We start from the raw sequence: 24500 nt of genomic DNA, 5'->3' as shown, positions 1-24500 counted from the left end.
TTCTGCCTCTGATTATTCCTCAATCACTATCATATCAGTGCGTATTTTACCATCTGTCACCTAACCTTCATCCTTATTGAGGGATTTGAAACTGCTGAGTATGGTCTAATCCTCAGCCCTCGTCTTAGCAAGGTAGGTGCTGCATCACCAATCTGGCATTTACTACCTTCATACCACGCACCGCTGTGGCTGGTGGCCTACCGAATGCTAAAGAGGCATGAGAGAGTCTCTATTTTTTGTGTTCATCTTCTTTGAGGTAAGATATTTCACATTCAAGACAGCTGCAGGAAATGTGTAAGAGACACTGCATTGTAAACTCTGGCAGGAATTAAAATAGTTATATCATTTAAAAATTCTCAGAGGACTAAAGGAAACTTTAATTTGCAGCAACAACCACTGTAAAATGGCTGAGGCATATGAAACAGAGGAAGGCCAAGACCTGGAGGCTCCAGAAGAAGAGGTGGATGACGCACACGAGCAAGCCCTACAGCACTTCGGTAAATACAGCGAAGTCCGGCAAGCGCGGCCATGGGAGCAGTGGACCTTGAAAGAGAAGGCAAACTATTGCATAGACCGCATCTTCCTGGGGCTTTTGGGCATTTTTTTCTTACTGCTCGTGGGAGAGTTTGCCTATAAAATGTGGTATGTGATGAACGGGAATAAGATCATGGAGTCTCTGTCACATTGGCTCTTTACACAGGAGAGACGGAGGCAGCTGGCTGAATTGTAGTGTGCAAACAGAGCAACTGTTAATCTCTTGAGTAGCCTATACCTGGCACTGCTGTGTGTGATGGTGATGACTCAATTTTGTTTTGTATTATAATGTTTTAGGTGCATGTAAAGAATTAATTTATTGCTACATCTTGACTTGTGATACAGTGATGTATGAATGATTTATGAACTTTATTTTTGATGGTGACTTCATGGAAATAAATGATGTACGCAATGAACTGAGTCATTGTTCATGTCCTGATATACACAATCAATAGTAGGTCAAGACAACTAGCCTAATGAAAAATAAATAGCCTAACACAATATTTCAATAAGAAGTGTTCACAAATTATAATTTGTTTTCTACTAGCATTGGTAGTAGCCTGATGTTGGGCTAGAACTAACAATCTTTTTCATTATTGATTAATCTGATTATTTTCTTGATTTGTCAATCAAACGTCAAAACATCACAGACAGTGCAAGTGACCATTAGCTAGTCTTCTGAAGAAACAGTAGGCTACTACCAGAATTCAATTTGGTACACCAAAAAAGAAAAAGCAATGCTTTCCCATTTGAATAGCTGGAATCAGTAACTTCAGATGACCAAATAATAGCCAATTACTTTATCCTCAATCAATTTAGGCAAGGCAAGGCAAGGCAATTTTATTTGTATAGCCCGTTTTTACAAACAGTTTGTCTCAAAGGGCTTTACATGGCATCGTAGCAACATCCTCTGTCCTTAGACCCTCACATCGACTGAGGAAAAACTCCATGGAAACCCTTTTAACAGGGAAAAACAGGAGAAACCTCAGGGTGAGCAACAGAGGAGGGAGCCCTCACCCAGGACGGACAGACGTGCAATAGATGTTGTTACAGACAAGAAAACAATAATTTTTGCCACGCCAAAATGTTACAGAATTATTTTCATTCATATAAATACTGTTTCCTAGTTTCCTTTTTTTTTTTTTTTAATAATATTTATTTATCATCAAATAACATCACCAATTGAACAAGGAACAAAAAAACAAAGCGACAGACATTCCAAGACATGACAAAGGCAAACATTATCAAAACATTTAAAGAACTAATATATATAAATAATGTAAGAAATATAGAGATGATAAAACAATAAGTAAATAAATAAAATAAATAAATATGTCTAATAAAAGAAATAAATTATTTAAAAAAAGAGAGACCTTAAAAAAATGAAATTAAAGACATAGAACAAGTTATAAAGGCAGACAAGATTACTTAATATAATTTGAATAAAATTCAATCGCCTACTACATTTCTTGTTTGATTCAACATGTAATACAGACTCAAAATGAATTTTTAATTCGACTGAAAATAATGGGAATGATGTGGTTGTATTAGACATTTTTGGCTTTATGAATATGGAATTTACCTAGTAATATGAAAAGATTAATTATGTTAAATTTATTATTATAAATACTGTTTCCGTCACCGCGGAAGCATTGATAGGGTGACGCAGGAGTCTGTCATCCACATGGACCAATGAAATCGACGCCCTACATTGTTCCACACGCTCTATCTCCGCCCCCTCCTTCTCCCGGATTCCCTAGCGTGACCGACGTTTCGTGTCTTACTAGACTTAAAGTAAGTCAGAATTTCAACATTATAAACAGTGTGTGGGTCGAGTATGATGTGTTTTTTGTGTTTACAAGACGATGCGGTCTGTACAGTCGTTTCAAATAACGGACAAATGAAACGGGACGCTGCCGGAGTAGTATCTCGGCGCTAATGGAGGACGAGCAGACAAACACTGTCCGCCATGCTGCCTCCGTTAGCTCAGTCTCACATGTAGCACAGCTGACAGTGTATCGCTGCTGCTGAGGCTAATAGAGCAGCTACAGACAGAGAAACATTACAATATCTAACACGTCGTCTTATTATTTTCTTCCTGGACGCGTGTGATACAAGTTTTGTACTATAACCAACTACTACCTAACGTTAGCTAAACTGAATTTAGACTGGGCTCCTCCCAGGCAGTGTCGAGAGTTGTTACAACAGATTAAAGTAGCCTACTTCCTGTCTTTTTTTATTTATTTTTTTATCAACGATTAATGTGTAAAGAAGATGCTTACTGTATGTGGCTACGACACAGTGGCGCGTATGTGGTAAAATTACACTTAACCTAGTGGAGAAAGAAAGCACGTTGCCCTTCTAGTGGTGCTAAAACAGGTTATTTATAAACAACAGAATACTCCTGCATGTGGGCCCTCATCTCTATAAACACATTATTTGTGTCCGAGTCATATAGTATTATGTCAAAATAAATATTTAGCTTCAATTAAGCAAACGGTGTTCTCTATATAATATCGTTATACAGAGAATTTCCAAATGTTATTTTATGTGGATGTTTGGTCAAACAAAACAAGCATCATGATATGTTGCTATTTTTGTACATTTTACAAACTAAACTGTTAGCTAATGATCAGCAGATTCAATGAGAAGAAAATCATTAGTTCCAGCCTCAGTAACTAACAAGAGGAGGGCTGTAATAAATGATTTATTTTTATTTATTTATTGAGAAAATCATATAGTAAGACAATAAGGAGACCAAACCCTCATGTATTCAGAAGACGGAGTCACCTCTTCTTTGTTTATCCAGACATCTTTTGACAAAGCTGTTGAAATAGATACACCTTCACACAATTGACAAGCTGATTAGTCAGTGATTAATCACACAATTAGTCTCATGAATGTTTATTTGGTGAGTAAAATCTTGACAGTTGACCATCACAATTTACTAGGGCTCCAGTCGTCTTATTCACATTGCTTGTTTATTTCAGCCAAGTCCAAAACACAAAGATATTCGTGTCACAGTGATAGAAACAGGGGAAGCAGCAAATCTCATTAACTTAATGATGCTTTGAAAAGCAGGAACTGGGGCATGTTTGGCTATTTAGCCTGAAAAATGACGAGCAATTATATTATTATCAGCATAGCTGCTGGTTGAAATCAGATGCTCCATCAACTGATGTATTTATCATTTCATCTGTGGCTAAGTGAATTAGTTCTTTAAGATGCCAAAGCAAAGTAATGTCGGCCTTTGTTGTTTTTAAACATGAGGGTTGCGAAAAACCCAGTAGCAGGTTTTGACGCATCTAAAGGTGTAGTGTCACTCTGTTCTTACTTTCCAAGGTGTGACACCAGTGTTGCATAACTTGCATATTGTTCATCTGTCAATCTGTGTCTGTTACGTTGATACAGAATGCGTTACGTGGCCGCTTACCTCCTGGCTGCCCTCGGTGGAAACACCAGCCCCTCTGCAAAGGACATCAAAGCCATCCTGGGCAGCGTGGGAATTGAGGCCGACGATGAACGCTTAAACAAGGTTGACGACATTTGACAGCAGTATATCATGCGTTTACAGCAACTGTTCAGATTCATTTCAAGTGAAAGTGCACTGTCTTAAGGTAAATGTTATTTATTTCTCTTCAGGTCATAAGTGAGTTGAACGGAAAAGACATCAATGAAGTCATGAACTCAGGTAAAGGCCCCTGAATAAACACAGCTGAAGATTTCAAGATGTTGCACATGCAGGATGGCTATAAATGATTTTTCTTACCTATTTTCCACAGGCCTCTCGAAGTTAGCCTCCGTACCAGCAGGTGGTGCTGTGGCGGCTCCTGCGGCCGCTGCTGGTGGAGCTGCTGGAGCTGGGGCTGGGGCTGCTCCTGCTGCTGGTATGTACAGTACATACCTCCTCATTTATAGCTTGAATTGATAAATAATGTTTCAGTTGCTGTAGTATTGCTTGAGGTCCTAAATGCCAGTAGCATACAGAGATTTTGATTGCAATACAAATAATATAATGGCCTCTTAAACTAAAGCAGTGGGAATAAATACATTGGATATCAGTGCTGTGGAATATTTTTGCTGACATTTGGCTGTAGCAATGACTGGTGTCTTCATCTGTATTTTCAGCGGAAGAGAAAAAGGAAGAGAAGAAAGAGGAATCAGAGGAGTCAGACGAAGATATGGGCTTCGGACTCTTTGATTAATCAAACTTCTCTGTGCTTAAAAAGCAATAAAAATGTAAAAGGTTTACACAAATCACATTGCCTATTTGTCCTTTAATTATTTTAAAATGGACCCTACAGAACATGACTTACACAGGTATTCCTGAAGACATTTGGGTTAAGTGGTCTAGAAACTGTCTGGCTTCCAGGGCTTGATGTTGAAAGATATTTTGTTGCCGGCTAAAAATAGTCAAGACTGGACGACTTATCATCATTAGGCAATCCAGATCCTGCATGTGGTCAGACTGTCCTGCTGCTGTCCAGATAACTGAAACCACATAATAGCACAGGCTTAAAGAGACAAGCAAATAATCCAGACACAGGCAAAAATGCACAGGCAAATTTCAAAACACACGTGGGGCTGGCTGTCATGCCACAGATGACATACACTTTTAGTTATTTCATGAATTGAAAAAGCTGAGCTAACATTTTGTGATAGGGTTCAAGGCTGGTCCACATAGGTGTAGTTTCGTCTCAGTCAAAAAATACACAGATCAGTCGCAATTTAAAACCTTTTGTTTTCAGTTGAGTGTTTGTCACAACCTACATTCTGTTGTCAGTCTACAAATGTAACAATATTCCAGGCTCAGCAAAGACAAGACTTAAGTTAACATTTGCCTTATTAATTGCATTTTGGAGCCCTGTGGTGTGCGAGCCGTTCTATTTTCTTTTTAACTTTTGTATGTTTCCGGAAAAAGCACCTGCCCAAAGTTTTTTGGCACGGATTGCTCTTTTTGATCAGACATGTAGAAAAAAAACATTGATCTTACTGAGATAGGAGGCTTTGCACAAGATGATAGCAATAATACAGCACAAAGAACAAATATGATACAAAATATGCATCACAATTCTAATACTTTTTACACACCACAAACTCACTCATAAATACCCCACAATATAAAATCAACTAAAAGCCTCTCGTTCTAAATATTACATGTTAATAAAGAGTGAATAACCAAGGGTGACATTATGCAGTCACAGATGCAAATATTTCAAAAGTACATGTGCAACTTCCTGTGTTTGCAGAAGACATTTCTCATGGTAAACATCAGACAGCTTGAAGTAATAATAATGATGATACAGTAGCTGCTGTCTGGGATACCAGTGTTGTCATTAATGTTGTCAGTGTCTTCTGTTATGGACCAAGATATTTTCATATTGCACTTGTTTTTCTACTTGGTGTGCATAAAAGGCGTGAGTCAACAATTACATAAAAAATATTTGTTGTTATTTGAACTCTTAATTGGGCTTTTGATTGCGTGACAGCATTCTGAGTCACTGAACTCGTCAACACATTCAAAAAATCTTCTGAGAAATGCAACCTGAATTTTTCCACTGCCTGTCTCCTTGCACTTGTTTTTCTGTCACCTGATGGTCACCTGAATTTGAGTCAACACAATAAGCAGGTCAGGTCAAGCTTTATGCATCACCGTTACCGAGAGGAAAACAAAACCTTATAATGATTCATTTGGCTTCACGGCTACAGCATGACTTTTTATGTGTCAGCGGTGCTGCTGTGCTTCACCGAGGTGTTCCCCCGTCTTTGTCCCCTACCTGTCTGCCGTCCTCTGCTCTCTGGTGTGTGTGATACATGTGTTGCGTAGCGCTGAGCTGCACACCGATCCCCTGTGAGCCCATTAGTTGTGGCAGGATATCAAGGCTGGTTCTTTGTGTTGTTGGAAAGGTCTTCTGCCTTTGGGGGAACCTGTTCCACAGGTGAGAGCCATCACCGCACGCTTCAAGCACACAGCTGACAGACTGTCACATTCCATCTCATTATCACCCGGTAAACTCTGTGAGGGGAGCCAATGAGATGGGGCCTGTGCTGTCAACAACATCTATGTTTCTTACGCATATGTTAATATCAATGTAAAGCTATTTCTACTTCATGTTGGTGATTGATCAGCTCATACTGTGCAGCAGCAGCAGTTGTTGTCATGACATGTTAATTTCAGCCCAAGTGGCTGCAGGAATTCATCTTCCCATGCTGCAGGCTGTTGTGAGATTATGTAAGACTGCACAAGTGTGGGAGAGTCAAGTCTGGTTAATTGTTGCACCCCTCTAGGCCTTCAACCATACATTATATCTATTGGAGCAGTGCTAACTAAGCATTTAGATGCCAAAATGTTGACTTCTGCTGCAAGTCTGAAAAGGTTTTTTCTGTTTTTGTGTGTCCAGACCACATCAGAGGGGGGGGGGACACTGCTTTAAAATCACCACCAGTCATAAAGAGAAATACTCACTTCCACAAGTGTTTTCACTTCCCTAACAAGCTTAAGAAATGAACACATCTGGCTGCAGCTGTCTGACTCATTCCATTAAAATTCACCCCCTCCTCCAGATGTGGAGGAGGAGTTGCATGGTTGTGGAGATAAATCCAGTTATTACAGACCAAATGTGACGTATGGTCTCGTACTGACATAAAAACAACTGATTCTGTAGTAAATTAAATATATTTTATTTGCATATGTATGCATATGAATGCCAGCACTCATATCAACAAACATTAATATCATTTCACATTTTTAGTTTAGCTTCTATCAAATAGATTTTACTCTATTTCAATTCTAGAAATGTAAAAAACTAACATATTGCACAGTTGTCTAGCTTATATACATTATGGCATGGTTCTTACCATGTTATTACAAATCAATGTGCAGAAAATATCTCAGTTTAGTGTCCTTTGTGATTTTGAAATGTCGCCACGTGTTTTAGAGTTGCTTCAGAGAAGCTCTCACAGTCGGCGCCGTGTTGCAACAGAACTACACAATTTTTCTAACTTGGGGAAAAAACGTTTTAGTTTAAAAAAGAAAATGGCAACAATTCTGTGCATGTATGTGGAGTGGGTGTTGTTGCGTCAGGCAGCTCCTCCTGTTCTTCAAGAAGAGATGTTTGTAGAGGGAACTGATGCTTGCGACACATCCTTGGCCACATCTGTGCTGCACAGAGAAGTTGAAGAACAGAGGTTTCACTCGTAGTGGTTTTGTTCCTGAGTCTCAGTCATCACTGTCAGACCAGGGATGATCTGTACAAGCCTGTAAAACACAACAACAGAGTTTAAAACCAAATGTCTTGGTGTGGTTGTTTTTGGTAGATATATACTGACATAAATCCTGTGGCATTTAAGTGAACAATATAGAGCTGTTTACTTTCTCAGCTTTATTTCTTCACACTTGACTCTCACCTGTCTGTATTCAAATCGGTCTGTTAGATAACGGTTCCCTAGGCCGGTGATGTGGCCCACGTTCTGCTTGGAGAGCCCGGCGATCCTGGCTGTGAAGTCCAGTGTAAAGGCCAGCTTGACCAGCTCAGGAGCCGTTGGCGGGATGGTGGGAGGATTGTTTGTCGGCGTGGCCTCCGTCTCTAGATAAGCGTCGGCCAGCCTCTGGAACGAGGAGTACGACATCCGCTGGAAGAAGCAGCTGAGGGTGGGGTTGTCTTTGAGCTGGAGGAGGTGAAGACAGCTCTCAGTAACTACAGCACACTCTGATAAATGTTTACAATCGATAAAATACATTTTTGTGACATTATTCTAGCAGGAAACAAGTGATTCCGAGATCAATTTAGCTCTAGTATTGTGTCGTTTTGCAGCAGTGTGTAACATCCTTACAATTTAAATACTTTTTATCCATTATTGCTTGGTCTGCAAATCATTTTCTCCATAAACTGATTGTAAATCCTCATATTTAAGTTGAATGTTACTGTATTTTCACTGCACACACCAAGGATTATCAATCTGGATGCAGCCTACACACATTGAAAAGTGTATAATCCTTTACAGTCTATGGTATAATCATCAGTTGTTTCTGACACTGTAGCTTTAAAACAGAGCAGTCACAACTTTTTCTCACTTCTTCTTTTAATACTTTTGCTGCTGTTCTCAAAACTACAAACCCTCTCTTTATACCCTGTCATGATGCTTTTTTAAGAACAGAATATATTGAAAGTGAAACCAGAAAATTTAAAAGCAAGTCACCAAATACCACATATTGATATTGTGTAACCGTAGAGATAAAGGGGCAGGATCTTCCTTTATTATGAAGCTGCACTGTGGAGTTTGTACTTTCTATTGCTTCTCTTTATGGTGCTTTTTATGGTTTATTGATGTGCTTTTAGAGAGGCACCTGCTAGTTAAAAACACTTTGCCTCTTTAATTCTTTGATGATTAACTTGATGGAACAACTACACCGTGCTTTCATCTGAATTCTTTTTTTGAATCCATAATAGGAATGAATACCAACCTTGTAGTCTATGGCGTCGCCCTGTTCCTTTGTCAAAGCAATGATTCTGTTAATCACTTCCTCTGAAAAAAAAGCAAGAGAAGGCATGCTCAACATGGAGAACCACTAAATGACATCACATTGTACAGGGTGGATATTAACCTCATTTTGAGGAGAACAATGTGTCACGCACATAGGTGCTGAACAGACAGAGGTATACATTTGATGCCTGTAATTTTTAAATTGCTGAACGACAGGCGCGTGTGGTTGACACACGGTTTTCACGCCTGAACGCAGCTTAAATGAGCATGAAGAGAAGCTGTTTCTCACCATCAGAGAGAGGCTTCTCTTCCTCTTTTTCTTTGACCTCGTGGACGATTTTCTGCAGTTCCTCCGACATCTTCTCATAGTAACAGTTCGTCGGTTCCACGCTGACGACAGCTGCAAAGTGACATTCAGTTATTTGTAGGTGCATAGGGAGCATTTGTGCAACAGTACAGCAGATTTCTGCTTATTTGGATTACATGATACAATTGTAGCACATAGACGCGTAATTTGGAAATTCAAACCCAAAATTTACCTTCAATTTCAGTGATGTCAGGTTTGTTTGGTTTGACAAAGGACAGGCGTTTCTTGGAGAACCTTCTTTTTATGGACTTTCTCCTCATCGACTTCTTCTTCTGCGGGGCGACTGGGGTTGTGGGCAAACAGGCGGTCCCAGCATCAGACGAGTCAGTTGCGGTGTCCTTCGCTGTCTCCGAGGGACTGTCCTGCTCTTCATTGTTGTTGTTGTTGTTGTTGATACTCTTCCGAGAAAAAAAGCCAGATATAGCCTTCCAAAATGAGGGTTTCTTGATCTTCTTTGATTTCTTGGTCGATTTCTCTGAGACTGGTTCTTCGGGATGTGGTTTAATCTTGTCTGCAGGAGGCTCGTCCACAGGAAGCGGATCAGATTCCCCTAGTCCATCAGCCTGGTAGAGGGAGGGGTCGCTGGAATGTCGTCTTTGCCTTTTGGTCACCCATTTTTCTTTCTTCTCGGGGGTCTTATTTCCCAGTGCTCCATCGTTCAGACTGAGGCTGCGCTTGACGTAGACCTCCAGCAGACGGACTGTGTCTCTGTGAGGCACCGAAATCAGCTGCCCATTGTTGGGCCTTTGGTTTTCTGTCTTTGTTTCCATGGTAGGATGGCTGTGAGTGGACAATAAATACAACAGATTATTGGACTGTTATTGCACTTTAAGTAGACCTGAAACAGTCAGTTGATCATTCAGATGGTTGGTCAACAGATCAATAAGTGTTTGAGCAAATATCTTTATCAGTGTTTAGTCCCAGCTTCATAACTGTAAGGATTTGTTGCGTTTCAGTGACATTAAAGTGAATACTGTATATTTAGGTTTGAAAGTGTAGGTTGGACAAAAAAAGCAACCTAAATGTGTCAGATAAGGTTTTGAGGAAATGGGACTGAGTATTTTTCAACTATCAGATCATTTAGGGAGAACATTTAGGTTACTAGGTTAATCAGTGGTAAAAAAAAAAAAAAATAGTATATATATATATAACCATGAGTGGCAGCCCTGGAATCTATCATGTTTGTAACCTGCATTTACTTTCTTTATTTGTTAATCTGCTGACTGTTTCTTGTCTAATCAAGACAAAATGTATTCCTTTTGATGACAAACAAAAAAACATTCACCACAGTTTCTGCAAAGCCCATGTTGACTTAGTCAAATTGGATGTTTGTCTGACCAACAGTCACAAACCGAAAGTTATTCACAAGATGTCAGGTGACAGAAACTTTAACATGAGAAAACAAGAAACCATCTGGGGTTTTTTCTTCACCGTTGACAATTCTGGCTTTAAAATAGTTAACAGTGCCAGTTGATAAAATGTTTTCATTTTCAGCTTATTTACTTATTGAGTCATGAACAGAAATACTTGATTACTATACTGTACAATTGTTTATGAGGTGGACCCTCAAAGAGTCTTATTCTGTTTTATTCTACTTCTGAGTATGTGCAGAAACGATGGTTTTACAACAGTGTAAAAAGACCAGGAAGCATCTGATGTGTGGTTATATCATGCTAGAATGCGTGTGTGTGCGTGGACTCACCTCGTCTCCTTACAGTGTCCACAGATCCGTGTTGGTTTGTAGAGAGTCGCTGAATGTGTGTTAGTAGCAGCTGCTTCTCTCGAAAACTGCGTCGTCCGTCTATCTAGTCTTTACCTGCTCGCGTGCACATACTTCTTCCATTTTTGGACACGGCGCCGCCCTCCTCCCTCACCTGAAGCCGTCTACACTCAGCTGCACCGGGAGGAGGGGGGTGAGGGGGCGGAACAAGGGGATTTTTCACCTGCGTTCCTGGTTATCATGACCAGGTTTACACTTGTTTACGGTTTCGCCCTCTCTTGGTTCTCCTTCCGCAGGACTGTCACGAGCACGTTTACAGGAAGTCACAGTTCAATTCATATCAGAGGCAACAGTTTATTTAGCTATCCGACTAATCTATCTATCTATCTTCATTTTGAGACACCCGTCTTTCAAAGTTTAAACATTAAAGATGTTATTACTGTCTGCTTTACACTATTACCCAATAGCTTTTCGTTAAAAAAAAATAAATATCTTTTTTATTCCAATAAATTATTGGGGAAAAGGTGGAAAAAAACAACACTTTTTTTCTTTCACTTCTATTTAATTATCTCATGGCCTTTTTGCTAGTTGATAGCTGTTGTTTTTGTGATATGGTATTTGTACCATGTTGTTCTTATTCTCGTCCTTGTATAGGCCTAATTGTTGTTGTGTGAACTGCAGGACTAGAAATGAGCCTAGAGCTAAATCTGGTGTATTTACATATTATGTTCATGAATACGCAGAGTCCCGTTACAAATAAACAAATAAATGAAAATGAATGAAAATAATTTACACCATGCAGGTAGCAGAACAGTACATGTAGGTAACATGATACTGATGAGATCTAATAACAATAATGCAGTTATTGTCACTTAGGTTAATCTTCAATTTAAACATTCACACTCAGCACTGTGTATACCACGTTTATATTTGCAGATATTCCACAGTGTTATTCTTAATATAATGTATATATTTTCATCGTCATACTGCTCTCTTTGTCTGCTACTATTACGCAGTCATTTCCCAGTCTGGAATTAATAAAGTAGGTACATGTAATCTTATCTAATCTAATTTACTTTCAAAAATATTTTTAAAAAGTGCCCTTAGTAGCACCCATAGTATCCGCTGTGAGCTTCACATATTGAAGTTTAAAGTAAAATTTACAATGAAAGCAACACATTTTCATACAAAGAGATGTTACATTGACTAATAAACCATAATAATTGTTGCTGACTAGTTTTCTGTCCATTTATAGTTTGTTACTCAGTTGTGTTTCACTATCCTTTAATTTCACTCAATTTCCATACACTTTGGTGATTAATGAATTTCACAGTTTTGGCGTGGCTATTTTTAGTACACATGTCATCAGTGTTTTCACCTTTGCCATGTTGTTAATCATTGACTGCACGCAACATGCCAGTAAACTCATGTTTATGGTTCATGCTATTATGACTTCATCTCAGATAGCTGCTGCAGGTTTTGTAATCACTACATTTTTTGCGCTACAGTTTGCAGACTTTGAGGAGTTGGGTTTGTTTGTACAAATGAAGAGTTAATTTGCAAAAGCAGATAAGTGCCATTTTGAAAAAAAATGAGCTGAGGCTTTGTAATTATTCTTTGCAAAGTGTTGTTTTCAATAAAACTTTATTTTATTTTATTTTTTTAGATATGTCTGTTTTGTTACATCTCAAAGTCACTCAACTTTGGTTTGACTGATATCACCTTATGTAAATAAAAAATAAAAAATGAAGATTCTAGAATTTTTTTTAAAACGGAGTTATCTGCTTTTGCAAATGAACTCTTCAAATACAGTATGTACACCCACATGTATACAGTAGGTGAAGTCAAAGATTTCCAGGAAGTGATAGAGACCATAGTGAAACGATTCTCATAGAAGCCTATTTCCTTAACAACCAGTCATTTTTATGACCTAAACATTTGACCTGGTGAGTAATCTCTTATCAGACTTGTTTACTGGAAACATGAAGCCTCCTCTGCAACATTAAAAACAACTTAACTGAGAAGCAGTGCTGAGCAGTGGTGGAACTGGTTTTAGAGTTAGAAAGACATCTTATTTTGTCATACTGATGATTCATTTGGATCTTAAATAGTATGGTTGTGGAGTGAGATGGTTCTTCAAGCTTAAATTTTCTTACAGGGAAAACCACATTTGTTTGGTTGTCAGAAAAGTTACTTGATTTACAATCATCCTAGAGTATTAAAATCCACCCTTCAACTATTTTACAGAAGACAGACGTGTCCCTTTGGTGTAGTAACAGAGACAAGCCACAGGGTGTCAGGCTAGACACTGAGAAACAGTTACTGTCCACTTTCTCTATGGTAGGGTGACCGATGACCATATTTAGATTTCCAAAAAAAGAGGACACTCCACCTTCAAATACTTAAAGTTTACACAAAGATGCCTTATAAGTTGTATATATAATACATATATAAATAACTATGCCTTGTCTGTATGGATAGAAAATTCAGCTATACAACAAAATAATATCACTCTACCAAAGAAACAAATTTAGATAGGCTTCTCAGGGGTTACTTATGGTACAAAAATAAAATAAAATAAGCCCTCTGCAATTTAATTAATAATGGAAACGGTATTGTATAAAGCCCCACTTTTTAGCAGTTTGTAATGAGTGGAAATACTGCCCCAACGTTGACCTACCTCCACCACCATCCCTGCCCCACAGACAGGACATAAAAAGTGGACATGTCCAGGCAAAAGAGGACATTGGTCACCCTATCTATGATACATATACCATGTTATTGAAATGTAAATCAAGTACCACCAAAATACCACCTTTCCTTTGGTAATTAATGTTAGGATTAGGGCTGACTGACACCCTGGATAGGTCCAATAGAGATACGTTCACAGATAAATATAAACCAATGACTATGGGATGACTAATTGGACAAAAAGGTTGAATAGAAAGAAGAGATGCATCTGTGCTGTTGACGAAAAAAAAGTTATTTACAAATGCTTGAATATTCTCATCAGTGAATTCAATATCACCATAAAATGCAGTATATGTAATGTCTGATTAAGTTGTGTCTTCTTTTCCTTTTATAGGAGAAGAATTTGAGTGTCCTAACATCGCAGTTTCAGGGTCAGGTGTTACAATGATGTTAAAGGCAGAGGAAAACCATTGTAAAATGAGAGACCAAAAGTTGTGTAATTTCAGGCAGGTCCAGAAGACATGTGCAAGAGTCCTTTCTGCAGCATTACGAGAGAGATTAGGGAATGTTTTGTTTAATCTGGTTTTAGAATAATGTAATCTATGAACTACCATGTACTGGATCAGTTGGAGCAATCGAGCAAGACTTAATGTTAGTTAAACTTCATCCCAAGATTCATCCTCGATCTCGAAACGTTGTACTCTTATTAAATACTATATGCAAATTAAGACAGTGTGTGGGAGTTTCCTCTGTTGCAGTTTGTTGGCCGTACTGGTCCTCTCCAACGCACCTGTCTGCCTGTAGATGTGCATACATTTTGAGTTTTGAAAGTTATTATTTCAGAGAGTATTGATTGTCAGGATTGATATAGATATTCTATTCTATCCACTTTCCCTTTGGTTAATGTAAAAGTTCTTTTTTTCTCCATTGTCTTAATAATTAAGGTCATCCATTGTTTCATGTTATCCAGATTCATCTTGATGTTGGACTTCTGTGTGGTTCAATGACCAGTATTCAGTGTGTAAATATTCCTGGATGTGGAAAAAGCCGCCTCTGAAGGCAACACGTCGTCTACTGTCTGATCCCGGGTGATACTTCAGGTCACCTTCTTCATTTTTCATGGGTGCTAAGCAGGACAAATGTGAGACTCACGTTTCGTCCCACAAGGTCTGGTCGTTGACCTCGAGGTCTATCTGTCACACTGCTGCGGAGCACTCGCAGTACAGTTACCTGTCGTATATCTTTATCTCCCTGAGTCATTACTTGCCCTTTTCCATTTGGGAACGCCACTCCCTGATCTTAAAATGACAGATAGGAATCAGTTGTAGTCAGCTCACGAAGCATTTTTAAACAGATACAGGAGAGAAACAGCTCCATTAATATCTACATACAAAATCATTAATCACCTGATGCAAACATTTACTTTATACCCTAAATGCTTAATCGATTTAGTATTACATCAATTATTATGTCTTACTTGATATACTGAGAGCTGGTCATCATAAACATCTCTCTGAGCCACCCTCAATTATTAAAGTAGACTAAGATGTCATTTGAATAATTGAGAAGTTTTTTGGTTTCTGCTGTGAACTCTCACTTAGGATCACAGCAGTTTCTTGTCATATCACTGGAGGGACACTGTCAGACAGAATTTCTCAATGTCCAACGTTTATATTTCGACGCTTAAATGTTTAACCTTAACTTTAAACGTTGAGGGGTCAGACATTTGTAAGGAAGTTTATGTTAATATCCGTCCTATTTAAATATTTGCATTAAAAGATGAGTATGACCAGATTCTACACTTTTGTTATTGGCAGCAAATCTCATGAAAAAACGAAGCTAGCGTTGTGTTTGTCCAACTGTCAGTGGTTCTCCACTTTTCAAGCCTCTGGGCTCAATCATTCCTGCTGAAGACATACACCTTTTAAACCAAGTCAAAATCATAAACATTCATTTCAGAAAAGACTAGTTTCCTTGTCCTGCTTTTTCTTCTTTTTAAGGCTGCTGTCATGAACAAATTTCCCCTCGGGGATAAATAAAGTATAATCAATCAATCAATCAATCAATTAAAGGAGCTTGTTGTTGCTTCATAGCTCACATTAGCATTAGCAGCTGTTTATTTTCTGATCAATCCCGCCCTGACGACGAAGCATTGCTCTGAGATCATTTTTAAAAATGTTTGCAAAAGCTTGTGACCAAAGGTGACCGTGCATTTGCTATTAGGACCTCAACACTATGGGCTTACCTCTAACTTTTTAAAAATCCCTTCTTAAAATGCTTTGTGCCTGTGGTAAGAAAAGAAATTACCCTTCAGGCCCACTTTAAAGAACTGTGATTTTTTTTTTTTTTTCCCCACTGGTTGGGAACTATTTACAGTAATGGCCTTCTACACATGTGATGCTCCATTGAATATTTACAGCAGCAAGATGAACCTACTCAGACAGCTACAGTGTCATCCAGCACAGTGTGGCTCATTAATGTGTTAATTATGTGGAAAAAGTAGGTCTATGGCTCACAGAGCCATGGTTTAGTTTTCTTCATGGAAAAATTGTACTACCATGCTATGAGTTAAAAGGAAACTGAAAATGTTATGTAAGGTGAATCAGGGATTTCCAGTGCATGTGAAACAAATGAAACTATAAATGATTAGCAGAAGCACTTCCCTCACATGAGCATGAGTACTGCTGTGTTATCACAGGGTGACACGATGACCTCCATCTTGCCCAGTAAAAATCAGGGTGTGCCCACCTGACCGTGCTTCCTGGATATGAGAGACCTCATATGATGACTTCATCTCATGTCAAAAGCAGCCTGCTCATTTGTGATGTGCACTGTATTATAACAGTGATTCTGCTCTTTAATTTAATCATATTAGCCCAATACAGTCAATGAAGAAGTTATAAAAGTAATGCAAAACCCATGTCTGAACATTCTCGGTCAGCAAAGTCAGGGGCAAAGAATCAATTACTCAAGTAATACTGTAGGTGAGCGCGGCTGAACTAAAATCAATATCTGACCCATGAGGATTGCTTTGCCATTCAATATTACACCTGCTGTGGTCCAAAGCGGCACTTTGATCAAAAACGTAAGGGCAAGGTCACTGCAGAGGTGAAGTAGCCTGATGCCACTGTGTGCTCTGTCCTACCTCCAGAAGAGTTACTGTCAGGGGAAGAAACTGGAGACTTTTGGAAGGATTTGAAACAAACACAAGCTGCACAGCTCGAAGTGACTTTGCCCTCTGGAAGGCGAGAAGCTACAGTACGCAGGCTGCTGCTGCCGGTGCAGCTCTGAAATTGGCTTATAACGTGTCTGCTGACAAAACAGTAACCCAATCTAACAATATGAGACTCACAGCAGTGCTTTCGCGTGAGATCTGTCCATTGTGTCCCTTAAAGACACAGCTTGTCACCGACTAGGAAGAACAGAGTCATGCGAGGATGATATTTTTAGATCCATTAAGGACTGCGGTACAGTCTGCTGTGTCACAGTGACTGGACTAGGTGCTGGTGTGTGAATGGATTTCTTGGGGTGAATATTTATCAAAGCCAGGATGGATGTGATCTCTTTGTGGAAAACACATGATGAATTATAAATGACAGAGTCACATTGGCTTTGACCTTGCAGGAGCCACCTGCCTGTTAAATGCTAAAATGCTCTCAGGCCTCGTCTTTGGGATATCACTGTACGATCAGTGACCAGCAGGGCAGAAGGGCTGCCGTTAACTAGTGATTAGATCAACAGAGCACACGGCAAAAAACACAGCGAGCATGATGTAGCAGGAAGCGTCTTCAGCAGCTTCATCTTAGTGAGGAATCAACACAAAAAATATAAAATTACAATCATTATAATAGAAAACACGCACAGATCAAAAGAGATGCAATGTTCTACCATACTGCGTCGTTGATGTGACTGCATGGGACATAAAGCATCAAGTGAAACAGCCAGTTCCTCAGCTCCAAGGCCAAGATAGATAATCTAATAAATGATTCATTTGGTCTGCATATTTAATTAGGTGCTTTTGCTTTTGAAGCTATCCCAGTCAAATACATTGTCTAGCCCACAACACTAGAATTTCTTCATCTACTTAAGACTTGTGCCACGGGAAAGAAAATATAAATATGTTTTTACCTCACTTCTTTTCTCTTTTTTTTTGATTAGCAACAAAAACTCAATATGTCCATCTGTTGCATTTCTGCATGATTTCATAATCATTTCATTTGATTTTACCACCTATTTTTAGCCAGGCTGCATCATTTCACTACAAACGAGTTTGTTACAGAACACACAGCGAGAAACGTCTGTTCCTCAAGTCTGCCATATACAGTAGATACATAAATATGTTTTCTTTTCCTATTTTCCATCTTGTGATGTAACACACTCTCAGGCAGGATACGCAGGGGAAAAGTTTTGGGTAGAGAGTGGTAGAGAGACAAAGGGGGAGAGAGAGAGAGAGAGAGCGAGAGAGACAGAGAGGGGGATGCCATCATAATATCAGTGCTGAGAACCAGCAGTGAGAAGGCGTTAATAACGGCTAACATGAGGTGATAATGAGTATTCAGCCCTGCAGCCATAACTGACATTTACACCTCTATTCATCACCATTATTATTGAACACAGGAAAAAAAAAAAGTTGGAGATCTTTACATCTGCTCCGTGTCAAAATGTCAAAGGTTCAAATTTAACCCAGAAATCAAATCACCCACGGTAACTTCACACAGTTTGGATACATGTTTAATGAAAGGCACTCTTTTACAGGATCAATTGAACATAGCAAATTATGACATTGTTAACTGTACAATGCTGACACATACAGTAACAGTCCTCAAATATTAAGTGCTTCATGACATAGTAAAGTGCTGAGTACCAACGTGACTGACTGAAGCCACCTTATTGCATTTCATTTTTAATTACATGTATTGCTCTTTCCGCGAGTGAGAGATACAACACGTTTGTTTTCCACCCACACGTCATCACAGTTGCATATCGTAGGATTATTAGAAAGGCATTCATCTGAGTTACAACTACATCCACGGCCGTTTCAATACAAGCTGTATTTATATTCATAATAAATCACATACAGTACATTTTCAAGATTGAAATGTGGCATGCATACACAACATAGTACCGATTCATATACCCTGATGAGACACAACGCCGTCATCTGTTGTCACAAGATTTTCAAATCCACTTGAAATATTGGCTTTCCCTAAAACGTGGAATACATTTATCATCACTATGATTAAAATGCTATAGTATGTATGTTCAGCTACAATAAATATGTCAAACTTCAGTTACTGACAATAACAGTTAAACCTCATTTGGGCACACTATGCCATGCAATACAAATGAGAACAGATAAATTGAGATTTTTTTCCCTTTGCCCTCTCCCCTCCTCACTTATTTAGATCACAAATATACATCTCATCTCAGGTGTCTATACAGTCACAGAAATGCGTTTTCCTTGCCAACAGCTGATAATGAAAAGCTCAAAAAGTAGTTTAGAGACACGTGGGGAAAAAAACTCTCAGTGCAAAGAATTGATATGGTTTTTAAAGGGTAAATTCACATTATAATGACACATTAGAGGGTGACTGCATATACAGCTAAATATGCAAAATGCCAATTAGTTCAAATGGAAGCATGGCGATAAAAAATAACCTTGTAAAAAGGCTGCATGCAACTGCTGCATGTACTGTAATAAAGTGAAGGTTAAGCAGTTTTTCACAGTTTGGTTTGTGGTTAATATTTTGCAGCCTATTGTGTCTACAAGATTAATAGCAAACATGCCAACTATTTATCACACAGATATTGTTCTGCAGTGCTGTATGGAGAAGTGCTAAGTGCCAGGCTGAGCGTTCACAGCTATAGATCTGCTGATAAGACGATGTGTGCGCTGACGTCCTCTTGCCTTACACTGGACACCGTCCTTGAAAATCATGCCAAGTTCTATCTAGATTTAGCTGAATATGAGGAAGTGCAGGCGAAGGTGATGTGATATAAACTACACAACATCCGCCATTAAATGCTACAATTACCAATACTGCTGTTGATTCCTTTTCTTTTTGTGGGGTAATACAACTGTAATACAAACCAGAACGACAATTTACAACTTACTTTGCCTTGCGTGTTTACATTTACTCTAACAATCTACATTTTCAAGGTGAAACATTTGACTTTAGTACAAATGAGACATCCCTTTAAATTGCACTGGATGAAAGATAATAATTCTACCTTTTACATATTCTTGTCAAACTTAACTGACATAGTAGTTGCTGAGTTGTGTTAATTGCACTTTGACACATCCACAAGCAGACAGACAACTTGTGTAAAGACTGTCCCACCACCACACAGTGCCTCATAATACTGTAGTATGCACAAACGCTGCCATGTTTGGAGTACAAAATAGTGAGGAAGATAAACTGTTGTCATCCAGCATATCCGACCAACAGATACTGTATGTTTGATTTGTCCATGTGTTTGTCACGTCCTTTATATGGATACGGACTTCAGTCTCTATATCAGTGCATGCCATTCTTCTCATTTTGCCAGGTGCCGTTGCTTTTGTTCAGTGAGGGTGTACTTCCATACTTGTTAGCAGCTGACATTTTCTGGGCAGCCTCTGCTGCTGCATCCATCACCTGCTTTTCCTCCTGCTCCGTCTCCCGGTGGTAAAAATAGTTGAAGTTGGAGACGATAACGGGCACGGGCAGGGCAATGGTCAGGACACCTGCAATGGCACAGAGGGTGCCGACCATTTTGCCTCCAATTGTGATGGGGCACATGTCCCCGTACCCCACGGTGGTCATTGTCACCACGGCCCACCAGAAGCCATCAGGGATGCTGACAAACTGTGTCTGGGGCTCATCCACTTCTGCAAAGTAGATGGCACTTGAGAACAGGATGACTCCTATGAAAAGGAAGAAAATGAGCAGCCCCAGTTCTCTCATACTGGCTTTCAAGGTCTGACCTAAGATCTGAAGGCCTTTCGAGTGCCGGGAGAGCTTAAAAATTCTGAACACTCTCACCAGTCGTATGATTCGTAGGATCGCCAGGGACATGTTCTGACCAGAGTTCATGTCGTCGTCAGGGGTCGTAGCCAGCTCTGTGCCCAGGGTCACAAAGTAGGGGATTATAGACACTATATCAATGATATTCATGATGTTATTGAAGAAATCACTTTTGCTGGGACAAACCACAAAGCGAACGCCAACTTCAAAGCAGAACCAAATAATGCAAATAGTCTCCACGATGAAAAAGGGGTCTGTGATATAAGCAATGACGTCTTTAGTGGCGGGATGCGGGGCAGAATCTTGGGTGCCATTGATGGTACGGGTTAAACCCTGGACTAAGTCAGTGTCATCCCTGAACTCTGGCAGAGTCTCCAGGCAGAAGATGAAGATGGAAATGACGATGACAAACACAGAGACCAGAGCCACAGATTTGGCTGCGCTGGAGCTCTCAGGATATTCAAACAAGAGCCAGAACTGTCGTTGGAGTTCATTGGTGGGTAAAAGGACCTCTGGCTCTTTGATAAACCCTTCGTCTTCACGGAACTGCTCCATCGCCTCGTGACCCAACTCGTAGAAAACAATTTCGTTCGCAAAAACATCTAAGGGAACGTTGGCTGGTCTGCGGATTCTCCCCCCGGACTGGTAGTAGTACAGAATTCCATCAAAGGACGGACGGTTCCTGTCAAAGAAGTATTCATTTCTCATTGGGTCAAAATAGCTAATCCGCTTCATGGGGTCGCCAAGCAGCGTCTCTGGGAACTTATTCAGAGTGCTGAGCTGGGTCTCGAACATCAGGCCTGAAATATTGATGACGACTTTCTCGTCTTTTTCTTCCATGCAATGCCTTTCGAACAAATCTTCATTCTCATAGCAATCCTTCGCCATTTTACTGAAGACACTGTCAGTGGGAGACTCGCTGTTGATCAGGAGCTTCAGGTTAGAGATCAAGCTGCCACTGCTGGAGTTCCCTTTTGCAGTCAGAGTCGGGGGCGAGGATGGCGACAGCCCCTCTTGAACGGACGGCTGCCCACGTCGTCCTCTGTGCGGCGACTGCTGGGGAGAAGCCAGGCGGCGGGGGAGCAGATTTTGATCAGGGGCCTCTGAGGGGGGTGAGGTCGGGTACCCGGAGTCATTGGGGTCACCCAGATTGATGCCGACATCGTCCATGTTCTCAAAATTGACAAGCGGCACCTCCATTGCAGGTCCGTCTATCAGGCTGTCTGTCTCAGAGACACTACCAGTAGTGCCACACCGAAGATCCTGGCAGGGCCTGTCTCCTCCTGGTTATCATTCAGGCAGCTGTACGTCTTTCAGATTCAGCCCTTTGTGTAGTCTGTAAAAGAGGTGGGGGGTAAAGTTATGTTAAATTTTGTTAAATGGTGCAATATTGTTTTCCTGGTTAAGAGATTTTTCTGTCAGCTCCTGTTTGCATCAGCAGAGAAGCTGCCATCTGATACTGTGCTTGTACTGTTCTTTTTTCCCTCCCAAACTCTCTCCCAAGACCTAAAGGAAAACACAAACTCGGCAGGTTCGGCTCTGAAAGTGCTTACAATGAGTATGGATTGTATTGTTGCTGATCGTATGCTTCAAAACTGAACATGTTTCCTTTTATTTATGGAGAAAAGAAAGAGCTCATTTAAGCCTGAAAGCGACTCGTCAAAACTAAACATATTTATTCCTCTGAATATTCAACTGCTCCTGTGACAGTTTCCTTGTTAATTAAACCCAGTCCTGATCAGGGCAGTCTGTCAGCATCACATTTGCTTTATCTCTAAGTTGCTGTTTGTCATTGTCTGGTTCGGACAGGTAACCAAATCCTGACACACGCTTTTAACCTGCAACCTCTGTGTCCACTTGACACCGAGGGCCCACGTCTGACTCTATTTCCACTTGCATTGCAGCAGATAGCGTAACAGTCCAGGATACAGAATTGAATCTCCTTATGTAAGGATATCATGATCGCGCTTATGCAAAGAATAAGTGTATTGATTGTGCCGTGTCAGCACAGAGGGATTACTGGGTACAGGCGAAAGGACAACTAATGATGCAGAGAACAGAAAAGTACAGTTAGCGTCACATCCCTGCATCTCAGACACTTTTAATTATTTCCAAAATAACTTTTTGCTGCTAAAATCTCACTGGTGAATTAACTTTGTCCTCTCTCACATTGAGCTGACATTGAAAAAAACAAAACAGATCAAGCCAGAACAACCTTCATTGAATCAATCTATATATATCTGAATGTCCACAAATAGATGCACACATGCAAAAATATCCAGTTAGTAAAGAATAGTTCAGTTGAAATCCAGCTGTGTGCAGATATCCGCACCACTCACCCGTGTCCCCAGCTCTGCAGAAGTTGTCCAGCCCGGCAGCTCCGCTCTGCTCCCCCTTCCTCCCTTCACCCTCTCCCTCTTTCAGACTCACTATCAAGAGTGTGTCTAGCTCTATTAAAGCTCCCATTGGGTAATCGGATACCCTATACGAAACCAGAGATGCCAGAGGTACCCACACACACACGTACATTCGCAAACATACAAATGTTCCCGCGCACAAACTCAGAAAACACACACACACACACACACACACACCAACACTCATACGCTTGCAACTCACTGTTTTTTGAATGTGGGGGTCACCTGGCTTTGTTCTGCCTGCTCCCTCCTCCGTCAGTGGGACAAGTGAGGACGTGATAGGTGGCTCTCTGATAGGTGATTTACTCTGCAGGAGCCAATCACTGTTTGACTTGACGAAGGCAGAGTGGGGACCCGCTCTTTCCCCCCTTTCCTGCAGAGTAAGCATCCACACATGCAGGATCATCCAATCCACCCTCACCTTGGGGATTATACTGTATTCTTCCCCCTGTTACAGCCCCTGTCACAGCCCTCAGTGCCTGCAGGAGTGCACATCTGCCCCGGGGTGGGGTGGGAGGGTGGGGGCTCAGCACTCACTTGTTTACATCCTTCGTGATACATGCTGACGTGAGCTGTTATTCTATCTGACATCCGTATCCAGTGAAAGTCTATTGATATTAAACTGTCACAGATGTTCTCCAAACTCTTTCTAAACATATCTAGTTTTAATCTATCCACATATGCCACTTCCTCTTTGGAAAGACAAGAATTAGAAAGCTCTGGAATCAATGTTATTGATAAATACTTGAATGCTTCACTGGGGTATTTTTTTTTTTTTCTGGGAACACATTTCCCCTGAAGGTGTTAAATATAGATTTGTATGAGGCTTAATAGAACTGGGGTTGAGAGTAACAACAGCCAATTTCCAAGGCAGAAATGTTAGTGTTTTTTTCCCCACATTTTTGTTGTCCCTGCCAACTCCAGCACCTCTGCGCCTGCCAGCAATTGAAGGTCTGTCAGATTAATAAAGTAGCTTTGTGGGCTTTGAAAAAAAAATTGAGAAGCCTAATTAAAATGTTAAATTCAAATCAGAGGAAGGCTATACTTCATTTTTTTTCTTTAGATTTGCTGAATTCCTGTGAGGAACTAAAACTTTAATCAAAGTTAATCTTGTACTTTTTCAGAAGGGCGGCCAATTTGGCAGCCCGGGTTGAGTATTGTGTTACCTGATAGAGAACCAGTTGTCTGAAGTCAGAAATCAGTCCCTCATCTCACCCTCGTCCTGCTGCAGCCAGGACTTGGCTGTCTGCTGGTCCTCTGTTACATTGCGGCGCAAGCAG

General features: G+C 40.2%; 3 protein-coding genes across 4 annotated transcripts; 1 reads left to right on the top strand and 2 right to left on the bottom strand.

Annotated features, from left to right (window-relative positions):
• Window positions 1-2211: 2211 nt before the first annotated feature.
• rplp2 (ribosomal protein, large P2) lies at window positions 2212-4794 on the top strand. Its single transcript, XM_083971047.1, has 5 exons — window positions 2212-2328; window positions 3946-4069; window positions 4177-4225; window positions 4317-4421; window positions 4663-4794. Exons 2-5 carry the CDS (start codon window positions 3947-3949, stop codon window positions 4737-4739), a joined length of 354 nt encoding a protein of 117 aa, XP_083827173.1. The 5' UTR covers window positions 2212-2328; window position 3946; the 3' UTR covers window positions 4740-4794.
• Window positions 4795-7366: 2572 nt separating this feature from the next.
• LOC310985868 (uncharacterized protein) lies at window positions 7367-11281 on the bottom strand. Of its 2 annotated transcripts, none has more exons than XM_083971529.1 (6): window positions 11084-11281; window positions 9558-10165; window positions 9308-9418; window positions 8999-9060; window positions 7942-8202; window positions 7367-7792 (listed from the first exon to the last, which is right to left on the bottom strand). In XM_083971529.1, the coding sequence occupies exons 2-6, from the start codon at window positions 10153-10155 to the stop codon at window positions 7754-7756; spliced, it is 1071 nt and encodes a 356-aa protein (XP_083827655.1). In that variant the 5' UTR covers window positions 10156-10165; window positions 11084-11281; the 3' UTR covers window positions 7367-7753. The 2 variants fall into 2 exon arrangements, with proteins under 2 accessions (XP_083827655.1, XP_083827654.1); XM_083971528.1 differs by having other exon boundaries at window positions 11088-11281.
• A 9033-nt stretch (window positions 11282-20314) lies between these two features.
• On the bottom strand, window positions 20315-22003 carry LOC310986489 (potassium voltage-gated channel subfamily A member 10-like; the record flags this gene model as incomplete). Its single annotated transcript, XM_083972418.1, has 1 exon — window positions 20315-22003. The coding sequence occupies one exon, from the start codon at window positions 22001-22003 to the stop codon at window positions 20315-20317; it is 1689 nt and encodes a 562-aa protein (XP_083828544.1).
• Window positions 22004-24500: the final 2497 nt, after the last annotated feature.

This window comes from Trachurus trachurus (assembly GCF_905171665.1).
Source record: "Trachurus trachurus genome assembly, chromosome: 5".
Taxonomy (NCBI): Eukaryota; Metazoa; Chordata; class Actinopteri; order Carangiformes; family Carangidae; genus Trachurus; species Trachurus trachurus.
Note: the sequence above shows the minus strand (reverse complement) of the source record. Positions and strands in the feature narration are given on the sequence as shown.

Bases quoted from the DNA above. Each gene is read 5' to 3' on its own strand.
- rplp2 (XM_083971047.1), top strand. From the start codon at position 3,947: ATGCGTTACGTGGCCGCTTACCTCCTGGCTGCCCTCGGTGGAAACACC. The intron at 4,226-4,316 runs GTAAAGGCCCCT...TATTTTCCACAG, and splicing joins CAATGAAGTCATGAACTCAG to GCCTCTCGAAGTTAGCCTCC. The intron at 4,422-4,662 runs GTATGTACAGTA...CTGTATTTTCAG, and splicing joins TGGGGCTGCTCCTGCTGCTG to CGGAAGAGAAAAAGGAAGAG.
- LOC310985868 (XM_083971529.1), bottom strand. From the start codon at position 10,155: ATGGAAACAAAGACAGAAAACCAAAGGCCCAACAATGGGCAGCTGATT. The intron at 9,061-9,307 runs GTGAGAAACAGC...CTTTTTTTTCAG, and splicing joins AGAGAAGCCTCTCTCTGATG to AGGAAGTGATTAACAGAATC. The intron at 7,793-7,941 runs GTGAGAGTCAAG...TGTGTTTTACAG, and splicing joins ACCGATTTGAATACAGACAG to GCTTGTACAGATCATCCCTG.